Here is a 19,627-nt window from a genome sequence, read left to right as displayed (position 1 = left end):
CGTTCCCTCCACCTCCGACACATATATCCTCTTGGTCATTCTTTCCTCACTCATTCTCTCCATGTGCCCAAACCACTTCAAAACACCCTCTTCTGCTCTCTCAACCACGCTCTTTTTATTTCCACACATCTCTCTTACCCTTACGTTACTCACTCGATCAAACCACCTCACACCACACATTGTCCTCAAACATCTCATTTCCAGCACATCCATCCTCCTGCGCACAACTCTATCCATAGCCCATGCCTCGCAACCATACAACATTGTTGGAACCACTATTCCTTCAAACATACCCATTTTTGCTTTCCGAGATAATGTTCTCGACTTCCACACATTCTTCAAGGCCCCCAGAATTTTCGCCCCCTCCCCCACCCTATGGTCCACTTCCGCTTCCATGGTTCCATCCGCTGCCAGATCCACTCCCAGATATCTAAAACACTTCACTTCCTCCAGTTTTTCTCCATTCAAACTCACCTCCCAATTGACTTGACCCTCAACCCTACTGTACCTAATAACCTTGCTCTTATTCACATTTACTCTTAACTTTCTTCTTCCACACACTTTACCAAACTCAGTCACCAGCTTCTGCTGTGAGAGGGTTAGGGAAAATGATTTGGTAAACAGAGAAGAGGTAGTGAAAGCTTTGCGGAAGATGAAAGCCGGCAAGGCAGCAGGTTTGGATGGTATTGCAGTGGAATTTATTAAAAAAGGGGGTGACTGTATTGTTGACTGGTTGGTAAGGTTATTTAATGTATGTATGACTCATGGTGAGGTGCCTGAGGATTGGCGGAATGCGTGCATAGTGCCATTGTACAAAGGCAAAGGGGATAAGAGTGAGTGCTCAAATTACAGAGGTATAAGTTTGTTGAGTATTCCTGGTAAATTATATGGGAGGGTATTGATTGAGAGGGTGAAGGCATGTACAGAGCATCAGATTGGGGAAGAGCAGTGTGGTTTCAGAAGTGGTAGAGGATGTGTGGATCAGGTGTTTGCTTTGAAGAATGTATGTGAGAAATACTTAGAAAAGCAAATGGATTTGTATGTAGCATTTATGGATCTGGAGAAGGCATATGATAGAGTTGATAGAGATGCTCTGTGGAAGGTATTAAGAATATATGGTGTGGGAGGAAAGTTGTTAGAAGCAGTGAAAAGTTTTTATCGAGGATGTAAGGCATGTGTACGTGTAGGAAGAGTTCCTAGGAAAGTGATTGGTTCTCAGTGAATGTAGGTTTGGGGCAGGGGTGTGTGATGTCTCCATGGTTGTTTAATTTGTTTATGGATGGGGTTGTTAGGGAGGTAAATGCAAGAGTTTTGGAAAGAGGGGCAAGTATGAAGTCTGTTGGGGATGAGAGAGCTTGGGAAGTGAGTCAGTTGTTGTTTGCTGATGATACAGTGCTGGTGGCTGATTCATGTGAGATCCATAAATGCTACATACAAATCCATTTGCTTTTCTAAGTATTTCTCACATACATTCTTCAAAGCAAACACCTGATCCACACATCCTCTACCACTTCTGAAACTACACTGCACTTCCCCAATCTGATGCTCTGTACATGCCTTCACCCTCTCAATCAATACCCTCCCATATAATTTACCAGGAATACTCAACAAACTTATACCTCTGTAATTTGAGCATTCACTCTTATCCCCTTTGCCTTTGTACAATGGCACTATGCACGCATTCCGCCAATCCTCAGGCACCTCACCATGAGTCATACATACATTAAATAACCTTACCAACCAGTCAACAGTACAGTCACCCCCTTTTTTAATAAATTCCACTGCAATACCATCCAAACCTGCTGCCTTGCCGGCTTTCATCTTCCGCAAAGCTTTTACTACCTCTTCTCTGTTTACCAAATCATTTTCCCTAACCCTCTCACTTTGCACACCACCTCGACCAAAACACCCTATATCTGCCACTCTATCATCAAACACATTCAACAAACCTTCAAAATACTCACTCCATCTCCTTCTCACATCACCACTACTTGTTATCACCTCCCCATTAGCGCCCTTCGCTGAAGTTCCCATTTGCTCCCTTGTCTTACGCACTTTATTTACCTCCTTCCAGAACATCTTTTTATTCTCCCTAAAATTTAATGATACTCTCTCACCCCAACTCTCATTTGCCCTCTTTTTCACCTCTTGCACCTTTCTCTTGACCTCCTGTCTCTTTCTTTTATACATCTCCCACTCAATTGCATTTTTTCCCTGCAAAAATAATCCAAATGCCTCTCTCTTCTCTTTCACTAATAATCTTACTTCTTCATCCCACCACTCACTACCCTTTCTAATCTGCCCACCTCCCACTCTTCTCATGCCACAAGCATCTTTTGCGCAATCCATCACTGATTCCCTATATGCATCCCATTCCTCCCCCACTCCCCTTACTTCCATTGTTCTCACCTTTTTCCATTCTGTACTCAGTCATACATTATAAAATATATCGTGCACATGTCATTCTCTGCACAATGCATCTATAATTTCTAAGAAATCGTTTTCAAGACAGTGTTCTACGATATTTCACTCTTATTTCCTCTGTATCATATTCAAGATCACTTTCCTACTATTATAATCAAAATCACCCAAAAATCATAACAATTCAACACCTGCCAAATCATTAGTGCCTTAGACAGTATCATTATTTGCTGGGCCATACCAAGAGCACATGCCTATAGAAGAAAATAAACAACGCACACTTTTGGGAGTGCCTGGGCCATCATTCCCCTTTTATATTATACAGGTAACTGACACAAAAGGATTTTTCCAAGTACCAATTACAGTTACTTCACACCTAAGGCATCTTTACTATGGAAAAAGTATGGCTAGGGTCCCCACACCATAAAATATGTAAGTGTGGCTAAGGTCCTTTACGGGTTAAGGCTGTCTTATGTTAAGAGGGCCAATCCTTCTCCGTACTATCATGTATCTCCCTGGACAGAACAGCTGAAATCTTCTCTCTTTTGTTGGTTTGTCTCCGCTACAACTATATCAGTTGCATTTTCCCTAACACATTCTAAAATTCTGGCTCTTTACCACTTACTATATCCATCTGTTCTTCTATATATTACTGTCAGTCTGACAATTCTGCCACTCAACATACCTGGAGTCTCTATGGTATTGTGGAGGGGGTCATTCCATCTTCCTGACTATAACCCCAGAGTCTTTCAATTACTACTCCTTTCTTTTCAAATCTTTTCTCTTTATCTGGAATATGGCCATCTTCCAATCCAAAAATCATCAGATTTATATCTATTAAACTCCTCCTTCATCAATTTACCTAATTTTATTTACCTAATTTTGGTGCCACCACTTTTCCTCTACATCCATCAGTGTTGCCACATCATCCCCTATGTTTCTGGCTATTTGTAAAATCTTTTTTGCCAACAAGCAATGATCCTATACACCACTGATGACCTGATTGCACTGTGTAGATTGCACTTTGTAGTTCTATCATTCAAAACCATTCTTCATTTCTTTTTTGTGATGAACATAGCCATTTTAGTACTGGGTCATTGATCTCTGATGATAATATCTTCATCATAAGCTTTCCATGTGGAACTATGACAAAAACCTTTGCAAAACCATCTATGTAACATCCAAATATCCAAGTCTATCAATCATTTCAGTCCATACGTCCATTTCTTTTATCAAACGAAGTGTTATTGAACTGCCTTTGATAAACCTTTATTGCCTCTTAGAAAATATATAATTTCTCTACATGTGACTTACATTTCCATTCCTCACAACAGCCTCCATAACTTTGCAGATCAAACTTTTCACATTAACTTGCTAATGATTATTGGGTAGGTTTCTTATAACATTTTTAAAAATGAACCATTTTTTCTACCTTCCTGCTTATGGATTTAGTTAAAACTTTTTGATTTTGATGCCTTCCCTTGTCTGAATCCACCTTTCGTTTAAAAATCCTCTTCAAAGATTCTTCCCCACCTTTAGGTGTGTGTGTGTGTGTGTGTGTGTGAGCCTATATAGTCATTCCTAGCCTTGTCTGACATTGGTTTACATTTCCCATATTCTGGCTTATGAATCCTTGCTGAGCTAGCTCATGCAATATCTAATGCCTGATACTGATACAAAAAACACGATCTATCTAAAAATAAATACTGGAGCACATCAACTGGCAGTGTTGCCCAATGTTACAAAAGCTTAATTTCCTTTTACTACTCTTAGTAACACAACCCAGCTGTATTTTCTTTCTGATAAGCTAACCTGTTAACTCCATGTCAGTTACTTACATAACCTCTGTTTGGATATTCTCTAGATAAATAATAAAAAAATGAACAAATAAAAACCATATGGCAGGCCTATTAGAATATATGAGATATATGAGACATTGAAAGATAAAGTAATAGAAAAGGGATTCTAGGAGCGCAACCTGACAAAACATATTTCAAAATGGTCTCAGGATATCAAGAAAGTAAACTTAAAGAAGCACTAATGAGAAATGAGACTTGGAAGCAAAATGTAAACCAAGTGAGTATGGAAACTTAAAATCAAACCTAAAACCAACAAATTCTTGTTCAACACTGGTCACAATGATTAAAAAATATCATCCCTACCATCTGTCAAAAGGAATTGTTTCCAAATGTCTACAGCAATAATAAGAAGAGGAAAGCCTCAAAGAACTAAGCCCATCATTAACAATTTAAAAGACAAACAAAGATAACAAAAAAAGTTGACGGCACGAGTGAATACAAACACGGCTGTATTGTAGCCCATCCAGAAATCCCTTAGTCTAGAAATCCTTTACACAGTAAATACTGGCCAGAGAAAAGTCAGTATCAACGTACACATCCCATCCCTCATTCATTATCATAAATGTCAACTATATGGGCATCCAAAGGACCAATGCAAGAATGATCAGTAAATACATGGTTTATGAGGAATTCTTCAAGACACTCCTGCATGTGCAAAGGTAATCAACAGCTGTAATTGTCGAGGTAAACATCAATCTCATGACAAAAGAGGAAACAAATTTCAACCTTTGTGTATATATATATATATATATATATATATATATATATATATATATATATATATATATATTTTTTTTTTTTATACCTCGTCGCTGTCTCCCGCGTTTGCGAGGTAGCGCAAGGAAACAGACGAAAGAAATGGCCCAACCCCCCCCATACACATGTACATACACACGTCCACACACGCAAATATACATACCTACACAGCTTTCCATGGTTTACCCCGGACGCTTCACATGCCTTGATTTAATCCACTGACAGCACGTCAACCCCTGTATACCACATCGCTCCAATTCACTCTATTCCTTGCCCTCCTTTCACCCTCCTGCATGTTCAGGCCCCGATCACACAAAATCCTTTTCACTCCATCTTTCCACCTCCAATTTGGTCTCCCTCTTCTCCTCGTTCCCTCCACCTCCGACACATATATCCTCTTGGTCAATTTTTCCTCACTCATTCTCTCCATGTGCCCAAACCATTTCAAAACACCCTCTTCTGCTCTCTCAACCACGCTCTTTTTATTTCCACACATCTCTCTTACCCTTACGTTACTTACTCGATCAAACCACCTCACACCACACATTGTCCTCAAACATCTCATTTCCAGCACATCCATCCTCCTGCGCACATCTCTATCCATAGCCCACGCCTCGCAACCATACAACATTGTTGGAACCACTATTCCCTCAAACATACCCATTTTTGCTTTCCGAGATAGTGTTCTCGACTTCCACACATTTTTCAAGGCTCCCAAAATTTTCGCCCCCTCCCCCACCCTATGATCCACTTCCGCTTCCATGGTTCCATCCGCTGACAGATCCACTCCCAGATATCTAAAACACTTCACTTCCTCCAGTTTTTCTCCATTCAAACTCACCTCCCAATTGACTTGACCCTCACCCCTACTGTACCTAATAACCTTGCTCTTATTGGTTCTCAGTGAATGTAGGTTTGCGGCAGGGGTGTGTGATGTCTCCATGGTTGTTTAATTTGTTTATGGATGGAGTTGTTAGGGAGGTGAATGCAAGAGTTTTGGAAAGAGGGGCAAGTATGAAGTCTGTTGGGGATGAGAGAGCTTGGGAAGTGAGTCAGTTGTTGTTCGCTGATGATACAGCGCTGGTGGCTGATTCATGTGAGAAACTGCAGAAGCTGGTGACTGAGTTTGGTAAAGTGTGTGAAAGAAGAAAGTTAAGAGTAAATGTGAATAAGAGCAAGGTTATTAGGTACAGTAGGGTTGAGGGTCAATTCAATTGGGAGGTGAGTTTGAATGGAGAAAAACTGGAGGAAGTGAAGTGTTTTAGATATCTGGGAGTGGATCTGGCAGCGGATGGAACCATGGAAGCGGAAGTGGATCATAGGGTGGGGGAGGGGGCGAAAATTCTGGGAGCCTTGAAGAATGTGTGGAAGTCGAGAACATTATCTCGGAAAGCAAAAATGGGTATGTTTGAAGGAATAGTGGTTCCAACAATGTTGTATGGTTGCGAGGCGTGGGCTATGGATAGAGTTGTGCGCAGGAGGATGGATGTGCTGGAAATGAGATGTTTGAGGACAATGTGTGGTGTGAGGTGGTTTGATCGAGTAAGTAACGTAAGGGTAAGAGAGATGTGTGTAAATAAAAAGAGCGTGGTTGAGAGAGCAGAAGAGGGTGTTTTGAAATGGTTTGGGCACATGGAGAGAATGAGTGAGGAAAGATTGACCAAGAGGATATATGTGTCGGAGGTGGAGGGAACGAGGAGAAGAGGGAGACCAAATTGGAGGTGGAAAGATGGAGTGAAGAAGATTTTGTGTGATCGGGGCCTGAACATGCAGGAGGGTGAAAGGAGGGCAAGGAATATAGTGAATTGGAGCGATGTGGTATACCGGGGTTGACGTGCTGTCAGTGGATTGAATCAGGGCATGTGAAGCGTCTGGGGTAAACCATGGAAAGCTGTGTAGGCATGTATATTTGCGTGTGTGGACGTATGCATATACATGTGTATGGGGTGGGTTGGGCCATTTCTTTCGTCTGTTTCCTTGCGCTACCTCGCAAACGCGGGAGACAGCGGCAAAAAAAAAAAAAAAAAAAAAAAAAAAAAAAAATATATATATATATATATAAAAGCAAAAGCAAGTAGAGATGTAATCAAAACCTTCCCTTACCTTTTTTTGCTGATGAATTAAAGAGCTTTGGACTAAAAGTATCACCCTCTGAACCTCTTAATCCTCCTTGCCTTTAAGTTGGAGGCAAATCTAGTGCTTATCCTGATGTTCTCCTAGGGTGCACTGTTTTGATGCCCTCTTGATGAGGCATCACTTAAATTTCTATTATGGGAGAAGGTATCAGTTAGATGCTTCTTCTGTGTGGTATTCTTTGGCGCATCTTGCTGGTGATACTTCTTATCTATATATCTATATGTATCTCCATAACTAGTGAACTCCAGTGCTGCTTCTTTGCCTTTAGTGTATCACCCTTGACATGCCAATGGAAGAAAACTCTAGCATAGTGTTTACAGCACCTCCTACCTAATGTTCCTACTGACTACTACCTGATGCTCCTGCCTAAAGTTCCTACCAACTACTTCTGCCTAGGTTTCTACCTAATGTTCCTGCCTAAATGTTCCTACCTACTATTTCTGTCTAAAGCTCCTACCATTTTGCCAAAATGCAGGGCCTAGGGTGTTACTTCCCAGGAGCATTTTTTGGAGCTCCTTCCTTGAGCATCCTTTGGGCACTACTATACTTTCCTGAAGTATCCTTTGAGTGCTCCATCTGGGAGAATCCTTCAGGCATATGCCTGAAGGAAAGCTCTTGAAGTGCCTTAAAAAGCCAAAAATTCCTTTATTTCTTCAATCACTTTTCCATATTTAAGGTGCCCAGTTTCCAGCTAGCTTGTCCTTCTCTACTTACTTCTCAAAACTCAAACCATCAATATGGTGCTCTATAAGTCTCTGGAAATTACCTTATAATCATCAAATATCTATCATACTTTGCATCAATTTTCAGTTTTACTCCTATCATACCCCAGTTTAACTCTGTATCCCAGATATAAATCTTCCAATTCAGAATACAGCCATCTTTTCCTTTTTCTTTTTCACAGATTTATACAGTTATACATATGAAGAAACAAATAAATTCTAAGTTTAACAACAAAACACAATCACCTACCAGCAGTTAACATATGCTGCCTAATCACAATAAAGAGCAAATGCTTTATTTGCTTTTACTTTTCTTATATGATTTTTTTTTTATGTTCGACATATCTTTCATCAATAGATTCATTCTTAATTCTTTAGTTTATATTTTCATTTTATTTTGCTTTGTCGCTGTCTCCCGCGTTAGCGAGGTAGCGCAAGGAAACAGACGAAAGAATGGCCCAACCCACCCACATACACATGTATATACATACACGTCCACACACGCAAACATACATACCTATACATCTCAACGTATACACATATATACACACACAGACATATACATATATACATATGTACATAATTCATAATGTCTGCCTTTATTCATTCCCATCGCCACCTCGCCACACATGGAATAACAACCCCCTCCCCCCTCATGTGTGCGAGGTAGCGCTAGGAAAGACAACAAAGGCCCCATTCGTTCCCGCTCAGTCTCTAGCTGTCATGTAATAATGCACCGAAACCACAGCTCCCTTTCCACATCCAGGTCCCACAGAACTTTCCATGGTTTACCCCAGACGCTTCACATGCCCTGGTTCAATCCACTGACAGCACGTCGACCCCGGTATACCACATCGTTCCAATCCACTCTATTCCTTGCACGCCTTTCACCCTCCTGCATGTTCAGGCCCCGATCACTCAAAATCTTTTTCACTCCATCTTTCCACCTCAAATTTGGTCTCCCACTTCTCCTCGTTCCCTCCACCTCTGACACATATATCCTCTTGATCAATCTTTCCTCACTCATTCTCTCCATGTGACCAAACCATTTCAAAACACCCTCTTCTGCTCTCTCAACCACACTCTTTTTGTTACCACACATCTCTCTTACCCTATTATTACTTACTCAATCAAACCATCTCACACCACATATTGTCCTCAAACATCTCATTTCCAGCACATCCATCCTCCTCTGCACAACTCTATCCATAGCCCACGCCTTGCAACCATACAACATTGTTGGAACCACTATTCCTTCAAACATACCCATTTTTGCTTTCCGAGATAATGTTCTCGACTTCCACACATTCTTCAAGGCTCCCAGAATTTTCGCCCCCTCCCCACCCTATGATTCACTTCCGCTTCCATGGTTCCACCCGCTGCCGAATACACTCCCAGATATCTAAAACACTTCACTTCCTCCAGTTTTCTCCATTCAAACTTACCTCCCAATTGACTTGACCCTCAACCCTACTGTACCTAATAACCTTGCTCTTATTCACATTTACTTTCAACTTTCTTCTTTCACACACTTTACCAAACTCAGACACCAGCTTCTGCAGTTTCTCACATGAATCAGCTACCAGCACTGTATCATCAGTGAACAACAACTGACTCACTTCCCAAGCTCTCTAATCCACAACAGACTGCATACTTGCCCCTCTTTCCAAAACTCTTGCATTCACCTCCCTAACAACCCCATCCATAAACAAATTAAACAACCATGGAGACATCACACACCCCTGCCGCAAACCTACATTTACTGAGAACCAATCACTTTCCTCTCTTCCTACACGTACACATGCCTTACATCCTCGATAAAAACTTTTCACTACTTCTAACAACTTGCCTCCCACACCATATATTCTTAATACCTTCCACAGAGCATCTCTATCAACTCTATCATATGCCTTCTCCAGATCCATAAATGCTACATACAAATCCATTTGCTTTTCTAAGTATTTCTCACATACATTCTTCAAAGCAAACACCTGATCCACACATCCTCTACCACTTCTGAAACCACACTGCTCTTCCCCAATCTGATGCTCTGTACATGCCTTCACCCTCTCAATCAATACCCTCCCATATAATTTACCAGGAATACTCAACAAACTTATACCTCTGTAATTTGAGCACTCACTCTTATCCCCTTTGCCTTTGTACAATGGCACTATGCAAGCATTCCGCCAATCCTCAGGCACCTCACCATTCTTTAGTATTCTTTAGTATTAAGATTAATTTTCAAATAAATAAAAAAATATTCTTTCTTGAAGCTTTATGGAATCCATCACCAGCCAAATGGTATTTTTGTAAACAATCTTCAAAATTCAAACTCATCCAGTGCTTCACTCATTCACTTGTCCCATCTATCTGAAAGAAACCTGACTTCAAGGGACCCCTAATGCTTAAAGGCCACTCAAGTTCTGTAGTTTTGCCTTTGCTACGGCATAGGCTTGCCATAAAACTTTGTTGAGCGCTGTAACATTTGTGAGTGCATGTATTCAAAATTCTTTCAAAATTCATAATTCTTTGATTAAAACTAATGTATTTGTATCATAGGACTGTGCAAAAATAACTGCCTTTTAGGGTTAACATATTTATGGGAACTAAAAAACTGGGAAAAGACAAGCCCACTAAAAACACACAAGAGAAGGTGTAACTACTGCTTTAAAGTTCCCAAATGGGTCTTGTGCTGATGATATGGAACAGCTCTTTTGGACTGGGAGAATTCAATAACCTAGAGAGCATAACAACGAATTGCAAAACAGGAATATCTGATAGGATGATGAAATACTTCTACAGAAGTAAACAGTGGATGAGAGGAACGTAAAATAGAGAAAATGGTAAGGAAAAGAAGAAGATTATACACACAGAGTGTAATAAATGTGGACCAAATGTGTAAAACTTTTTCTTTGTATTACACAAACACACAAGCTGTTAATAAACTGTTCATATTCTATGTATGGCCAAACTAGAATATGCCTCTCAGGTCTGGTCAACACACCTAAAGAAGCAAAGGGTTAAAAGAGAAGGCAACAAAGATGACACCAGGATTAAGAAAGCAAAGTTACAAGGAAAGGCTAGAGGCTTTAAATCTGCCCACCTTGAAAGAGAGAAGAGTGAGAGGTGACCTGATCACAACCTTCAAGTTTCTCATACAGATTGATGACATGGATAGCGAATGGTTCTTTCAGATATAAAGATGGAGGAACCAAAGCTATAACATGAAATTATGTGAAAAACTTGTTAAAAAGAAAGTAAAGAAGTAATTTTGTAATGTGATAGTTGTGGATGAATAGAACAAAATGACTAAAGATATGGTTAATTCAGACAGCATATATAAATTAAAGTATGATATTATACAATGTTCAAGAGATGGGGCTGCATATGTATAAAACCCCCTTCCTGTAAGTATAGAAAGTTAATTACACACACACATTGGATAGATGATCATCTTACTGGAAGGGAGCAAAGAATATAGTCAAGAGGTGCATCCTTGAAGTGGGCTGGGGTTACAAGTGTCGTACCACGATGCTTGGACTTGACCCACTGCTATTCTTAATGTATGTAAATGACTTGCCTGATGGACTGGAATCATATCTAAATATGTTTGCAGATGATGCCAAGGTTATGAGGGATATAAAGAATAATGATAATAACATCACTCTTCAGGGGAAACTGGACAAACTCCAAAGTTGGTCAGATAAATGAATGAATATCTTCAATCCAATTACATGCAAGGTAATGATGAAATGATGATGGGAGGGAACAAAAGAAAGTTTCAGCATTGATGTTACTCAGTGGGAAATAAATTACCAGAATCTGCATGTGCAAAAAACCTAGAGGTCAACACTACATAATTTATCATCAGAGCTACATATCAGGATAACTGTGAGGGAGACAAACTGCCTGCAGACAACATGAGAATTGCATTCAAGAATATGGACAAGGACATGTTTGGTAAATTATCTGCTACATGTGTCAGACTTAAACTGGATTATGTTCTGCAAGTTTGGACACTGAACCTAAAAAATCACAAAGATCTGATTGAGAAGTTACTGGGAAGAGTAATCACAGGGGTACCTGAATTAAGAGGACTGAATTATAATGAAAAGCTATAGGCTAAAAAGCTGTCCAATGTGGAGAGGAGATTAGGGGGAACCTTATCATAACCTTTTAGTTTTTAAATCAGCTGGATCACAATAATACACCGATAATGATAAGTCCTCCAAGAAATGTAGCACCATAGTAACTGATAGTCATGAGAAAAAGCTTGACAAGAAGCTAGTTGGAAAGGGATTTAAGAAGTACTAGTTTAGTGTTAGGGAGGCGGATGGTTGGAATAAACAAACCAATAAGATAGCAAATATGAGCAGTTTACAAAGGTTCAAAAGGCTCCTTGGTAATACAGAAAGCTCAGATGTGGCCCTATAACTTTAGAACTCTCCCTATACTGTACAAATAGGTAATTCCAAGTAAGCACCACCTTTAAGTTTTTAAAAAGATCAGTAATATAGACACTGAACAGTTCTTAAAGAAAGATGGAGAGAGCAAATACAAAGCATGGAGAGAAATTAAGAATCTTGTTAAAAAAGATGTAAAGAAGTACTTATATACTAGTATAAGAATGGTGAGAGAATGGAATATAATTATTGATCACATGGGTAATGCAGAGAGTATACATAAATCAAGAAGTTTTAAGATAACAGAGAATGATCCAGAGATGGGGCACCAAAAGTGTAAAATTCCCTTCCCATACAGTACATATAGGTAATTACATACACAAAATGAAAGTGAATCTTAAGAAGCAGGGAAAAGGGTGAATACCATCAAAAACAATAAATATGGAAAAAACATAAATATCTACAGGCAATGTACTATCTTATAAATCTGAAATCAGCTATAAAGTGGAACTTCAATTTGGAAGATAACATACCAGCAAGCAGAGAATTTGTTGAGCCATGAAGAACTCCCTGGGAGGAGGAATAGCTAGGCCTACTTCCACATCACTTGATTTACATGAAGTTTCAGCCAACAGTGAGATACATTACTTGCTTTCCATACTTATGTTCTCCTTGAGTGACCATGGTGATCCTCAGTGGATAGGCAGCAGCATAAATCTCACTTCCACTGTAGGTGAACAAAGTTGCTATCAGGGAGGTAGAGGTGTGAAAATTATACTTTGAGGGCTCTAGTTTCCATTGTTGTTCTGAGTTATTTTTTTCCATGAGGTCTCTAGTTTTCATTATTGTTTTATTTTTTCCAACCACATAAATGAGTTTGTCTATGATAATACCTAAAAAGCACTATCTTTTCAAAGTTTTCAACAACACTGTCTCTAGATCCTTAAAAGCATGCCCTTTCCATTGCTGGATCATCATACTTGACAAAGATATTTTTCAAAAGATTTTGGGGCATAACAGACACCATTTCTAATGTCACAATTTCATCATAACTGGTCCCAGGTACCCTGTGTAGTACCTGCATCAATAGTGGTCCATTTTGGTACAATTAGCTTATGATACTGCAGTTAATTTTACAATCTCATCATTGCTAACTTTTCCACATTCATTGTTGATATTAATAATAATACATCAACAAATATCATTGTTTTCAGCTTTTCTTACATTCACTGCCAAGTCTGCATTATTTCAAAACCATGATAATTTCTAGTCGTAGAAAAGCAGTTTGTCTAGGTAATATGTATTCATAAGGTATATATAAAGCTTATCTTACAGTTCAGACATCATTGAACATTTAACTGTTAGTATGACTATGTACACAAATATTTTCACTGCACGTAAAGCTTGTGGTCGAGTAAGTAAATGCTATAAGCATATAACACCATTCTATCATCACACAGTCTGTACCTATTCAATATAATTCATACTATACATTTGAATAATTTACCCGCACTGTAAGTACTGTGTATATACTGTATATTTGGATTTTTGTGGTGTGCATGAGTTGATTCACACCTCTGCCATAAATCTTTCACCAGTAGTCGGTCTATGAAAGGCATGGTTTTCATACTACATGCCATCACAGTCTCGTGAACATCCACACTTGCGTATGATATCAACATCCTTATTGTATTTGGTTCCATCATTGCAAATCATTGCTACCAGTTTCTTGTGATATTTCTTAGGCTGACAACAGTCCTTCCCACATGTTCCATTACAGGTAAACTGCTTGATAGGACGACGTGAACGGCATCCATAATCATAAACATAGGCCCTTTCTTTTTCCCGGCGGCATGAAGGAGCTGTGGGATAAAGAAAATATGTTAGAGCTGAGCCACTGGTATTGGTTTTGTACTCTTTTATTTACCTTAAGTGAATGAGATAGGTGATTACAAGTAAACTGCCACACTAAGGGTTTTCCATATATAATACATACAGTTTTGATAATAATAGTAATCATTTGTGATTTAATCAAAATTCTGATTGGGATTATGCTTTTGTAAATTCTGTTTCACTAATTCAAACTTACGCTGATTGCAGTATTTGCCACTCCAACCCCTCTTACACCGACACCAATAACCGCTACCCCGGCGGCGTGGGCGACACCTACCATTCTCACATCGATTGGCTGAACAGGCATCACTATCTGCAATGCAAAAGTAAATGCTTGAATTATGAGAAACGTTATCTATTCATGGGATTTATGACAAGTCTTCAAATGTTTGTCCCTTGATATTCCTTGACTATATTCTATATGGCATCAAGTAAAATGTGGACATACAGGAAGGGGAATAGGAAGGAATAAAGATGTGGATGGAGTGGAAGAAGAAAGATAGAGAAGTGTAGTAGGGATGAAAGGATATGGCTACAGAGGAATGGGAGGGGAAAAGGGATTTAATAAATTCCAGCACAGTTTGCAACCAGGTGCTTTTCAAGTCCAAGTTTTTTCCCTAGTAAAAATCTAATATTCTTGTGCATGTGTCCTTCAAAATACGCTGGCATACAGTGTACTGTGTGTCCAAAGCTTTAAAAACTCATTAAAAATCCAAATTAGGATTTTCATAAGTGCATGTTATGGTTGAAGTGCATGCCAACTGGAATATGGTTTACAGGTGTCACCATGCTGTCGATGGACTGAAGTGCCTTGAGAAACCACAGAATGATCTATGGGGCCTAGTTGTGGATATGGGCTATGGCTTTGGCACACTGCACATGACATATACACACAAATTTGAGCACTCTTAGCAACTGTTGTTGCCTATCACAAATACCCATCACCTAAACAATGAAGCAAAGATAATCTCAATAGAGTCCCACCTGAACATGATCAGCATTCTTTTTAAAACTGGGGAAGGTATATTAACTCTTTTAGGTAAGAAATTGTTTGAATGGTGACAAACAATAGACAAGGCTGATTTAATGTGAAATTGATTCTTTTTTCCCCAACTTAGTATGGAAGCATCAATAACAAATGACAATGGCTTTACTTGGACACACCCAGTTTCTGGCTGTCATAAATAATACATCAAAACCAAATATCTAACCACCATAGCCAAGCACTGCAGAACACTCACAATGGTATATCTTCACTACCTTCCTGGGTACAGTATGTTACGCACACAAACATCCAACCCATTTACTGCAACAATCCATTTCATTCTACCAAGTGCACACCTTGTGTCCTCTTGAATGTTTAAACACCAGTACCCCTAAAGCCTCCTTTACTTCATTCTTCCATCTCCTTTTCAGCCTCTCCTTTCCCCTTGCTCCCTTATGACATTTTGATCCTCACTGTTGATCTCTCTTTATGCCTGATCCATGGTCTTCCTTCTCAATCACACTGCACTAACCACCACCTCTTTTTCTGAGGCTGTCATTTCCCTTCATGATCAGTCCATCTCACATATATCAAAAAACATTTAATCTCTAACTGATACTATACTTTTAAACATAATTATCTCTGCCCTAACAGACATTGACCTCTCCTACATACTCTTTAGTGCACCCAAGACCTTGGTCCTTTCTTACACTGAACTCACTTTCAGCTCCCACGGTTCAATCGGCAACCAGGTGTCCTCCTCATTTATTCATACTCTCAAATCATTCTGCTTTATCTCTCTGTTGCATCTCATTGCCTTACTTCTGCTCACACAAACTTACAAATTTCTCCTTTGTTGTGACGGTCTAAGACTTGCATTCATACTTGTGAAGTTGCTATACCTTTGAATATACCCATTTATTCCCTAATGGACACTGACCTTTCCTTCAACAAGCTCCTTAATGTACCCAGCGTAAGAATGGTGAAATAAAGATGTGCCACTTGCTAGTGAAGTTGTGCCACTAAGTTTATTTGCAAACAAACAAGATACACAAGTGAGATTAGCGAGACAGGACAAAGGTTGTTTACTGGCCGAGCACTTTGTTTCTGCCGGCAATGCGCATGACGATGCTCATACTAAACAAAAGAAAGACGAGTGTGGTACATTACATATTAACATTACACGCCGGGATACACGAGACATATTATGATATAATTAAACTTCCGTTATCTCCTTCCCGGGTTAGTCCTAACTGGGGACAAAATATTCAGACGTTTAATAGTCTGGTTGATGCTCAATTTCCACACGGGCTGTTGTCGTCCCTTTCTTGCTGGTGTGTGAGGCGGCGGCGACCGGGGTTGGAACGAAAGTGCTGATTGGCAAGTTTGCGTGAGAGATGGTAAGGGGAATATAATGTGCCTCATGATACGGAGGTTTCTTCCACATACACTACCTCTGGGCAGCTTGATGTAATAGTCTTGGTGGCGACCGATACCTAGGAATATCCCTGCAGTCTCGGTGCATGATGGGATCTTGTATGCAGATGGGTTCACCATGCTTCAGAAGGGGTAAAGCGTAGGAGGTGCTGTTATAGTACTCCTCCGCCGCCTGCAGCAGTATGAGCTGTCGTACACCCACTTCTGCAGCATCCTGTCACTGGCTTGGCTGTATGCAGCAGGTGACGAAGGAGGATCTGAGCGTGATGACCAGCCGTCTAGGGAAGGGGCGATGCGTATCTCCGTCTGTCCTCGGTAAGTTTTCATCATCCAGGCAGCCATTACTGGTGATCTTGATGATAAGGTGCTTCATCTGCTTCACACAGGCCTCAGCACGACCACTGGCTTGCGGATAATGTGGTGATGAGATGTGGAGAGTCGCGGTCCAAAGTTTGAGAAAGGCAGGAAATATGTAATTTGGAGAACTAGGCCACCAACCGTTCGGACACGGACAGGTATGTCCACATTAACACAGCAACGGAGAAGCTTGATTGTGCTTCTTGATGTGGCGTCCCATCCGTACTCACCAACGTGTGGCCATCTAGACAGCCAAAATTCCTTTCTTGCATGGGAGAACAGATCAACTGAGGCATCCTGGAAAGGTCACGATGGGTGATAGATTACACATCAACGGCACCTTTACCTGGGATGGCTGGAGGGGCTGACGCACGTCACATGCCTGCATGGTGTTCACGATGTCACTTGTGATGCCAAGCCACCACACCGTCTGCCAGGCACAGTGTTTTGTGGCCGCTGCGCCTCGGCGCAGTGAACTGCGACAGGGGTGATAAGCCAGGCGCCGCGGACAAAACCGTCAGTAGCCAAGCTGTCTTGTATTTTCCAGAAATCCTTTAATGTTGCTAGTACATTTTTCATGTCCGTGGGAATAACCTGCGACAACGGCGTCGTGGAGCTGACGGTAGGTGTCATCCTAGACAGCAGCTGTACGTATCTCCTAGATGACGGAGTCAGGGAGGTGATCGTGGGGCTGCGACATGTTCACTGCTCTGGCCATAATGCAGCTACGTAAGAAGCAGGTGACGTCTGCCTCTGCCTTGAGGTCTGCTGGGTCGCGTCAACCACAAGTACACGGGAGAGCCTGTCGGAGATTCCATGCTCTTTCCCCTTATGCCACACTCATGAAGGAAAACTGCACCGTCATATCTTTCAGATGCTAGAGACGTGGGTACTCCACAGCGTTCACTGTGTAGTCGCTCAAAATGGGCAGCAATAGCTTGTGATCAATGAGATTAAAAAGTGGTAGAACCAGCAAGCACAGGCAGCAGTTTTTCATGGCCCGTACAAATGCCACTAGTTCTAACTCCACAAAGGTATATCTCGTCTCTGCGTCGCAAACAAAATGAGTCACTGCATCAGCCTCCACTTGTCACCTTATCGCTGAAGAAGGGCATATCCCACACTTTTCAGACGCGAGGCGTCTGTTTGCAGAACTGTAGGAAAGGCGGGATCGAAGTAGGCGAGACCTGGATTTCTTGAATGATACTTGGTGGTCGGGGTGTCCGCAAGAAATTATTCCTGGAGCTGAGACGGGAGGGGAGGGTGTCTACTGCTGCCGCTCTACTCGGGATGAAGTCTTTTAGCTGGAAAAAGAGACATGAATGGCCTGAGGTTCGTGATGGTGGTGGGTGTGGGGAATTCCCCAATCGCACTCGCCTTACACACCCTCGGCTGCGATGCCATACCAACAGACTTGGCAGTGGCTGGCATACACAAACTTGCTGTGGTTCACGGCTATGACGTGATTGCAACATCGTTGAAGGATCTCCCGGGTATGTTGAAGGTGGACTGTGCAAGTTGCGTCCCAAACGAGCACATTATGCAAGACCTTCGACCATATCACAGCTGCTGACGCCTTCAAATGCGATGTGCCACGTCTGCAAAGCCTGTGCCCTCTAGACAAGTCCCATAGGGCCATGTAGAAACTTGTAAAGTCCCCATGGAGTTGTGAAGGTGGTAAAAGGATGCGCCTCCTTTGCTAGCAGAGGCTGCCAGTAACCCAGTATCGCGTCCAACATGATGAAGTATTTAGAGCCAGGGACAACCTCCGTGACGGTGCTGCGCGGTGTTGGGGCAGAAAGGGTGGGTCGGAAAACTTACTTGTACACTTGGTGAGGTCCACGGTAAAGTGGACGCCTCCTTTCTGCTTCGGTGCGACCACCATGGGATGAAATCAATCTTAGTAACTCGTCACCTAGTGGCTGGATGATCCCTTGTTGCACCGTGCTGTCTAACATGATTGGTGTCTGCTTGCTAGTCCAGGGGAATGACCCGGGGAGTGGGGAGTGCAAAGGGATGCACCTACTCCTGCACATGGACCTTCACGAGCGAGCCACTCATAGTCCACATCTGTGTTCCCTTATGGAACTCCTCTGGTCCACCAAGATGTTCTTCAAATCTTTCAGAATCTTCTAGCAGTCCTCCTCTAACTGCTCGGCGCTGGGGACATCAGGGTTGACATCGGCCGGGCATCAGTTATGGGGTGACTTAATCTGCTTTTAGTAGTTAGCAGTGATTACATTGAGGGTTCTGGCGTCATACCAGGAGAGCAGGTCGTCATCTATGTCATGGACTACGTCAACGGTGGTGTCGGTTGACATATTTCCCAAGGTGAGAGAGTTGCCTTGAATGATCCCACAGGGGACAGTTTATTGCTGTTTGCCATGAGAACTTCTTCCTGTGGAGAGGAGAGTTAAGACTCAAGGAGACCAAGCTGTTGTAGCTGTTGTGATCCAATGGCTGTAGTTTCTGTGCCAGTGTTGGGCGTGCACAGCATAGCCCCTTGACATGTCCTGACAGATAAAAACACTCCAGTGTTGACTTAGGGCATGAGATGGTTGACTGGGTACCTGTAGACGTCACTCAGCTTCAGAGAAAAAGCACCTTTACCTATCAGCTTGTTGTCAGGGAGTTGCAGCGAACTGTATAGTTTCT

General features: G+C 41.4%; 1 protein-coding gene across 4 annotated transcripts in view; it reads right to left on the bottom strand.

Moving 5' to 3' along the window:
* LOC139746765 (protein slit-like) overlaps positions 1-19,627 on the bottom strand; it is a 737,327-nt gene that overhangs the window by 14,469 nt on the left and 703,231 nt on the right. For all 4 annotated transcript variants that reach the window (XR_011712223.1, XM_071658271.1, XM_071658273.1 and 1 more), the window contains 2 exons: positions 14,390-14,506; positions 12,834-14,162 (listed from right to left, as the gene is read on the bottom strand). Coding sequence is in view for 3 of the 4 variants with exons in the window: in XM_071658271.1 (XP_071514372.1) it covers positions 13,930-14,162; positions 14,390-14,506 (350 nt within the window). In the remaining variant the exon portion in view is untranslated. Of the gene's footprint in view, positions 1-12,833; positions 14,163-14,389; positions 14,507-19,627 lie in introns of those variants that run through there.

This window comes from Panulirus ornatus, chromosome 66 (assembly GCF_036320965.1).
Source record: "Panulirus ornatus isolate Po-2019 chromosome 66, ASM3632096v1, whole genome shotgun sequence".
NCBI lineage: Eukaryota > Metazoa > Arthropoda > Malacostraca > Decapoda > Palinuridae > Panulirus > Panulirus ornatus.
The sequence above is the reverse complement of the archived record's forward strand: the minus strand, read 5'-3'. Positions and strand labels throughout refer to the sequence as shown.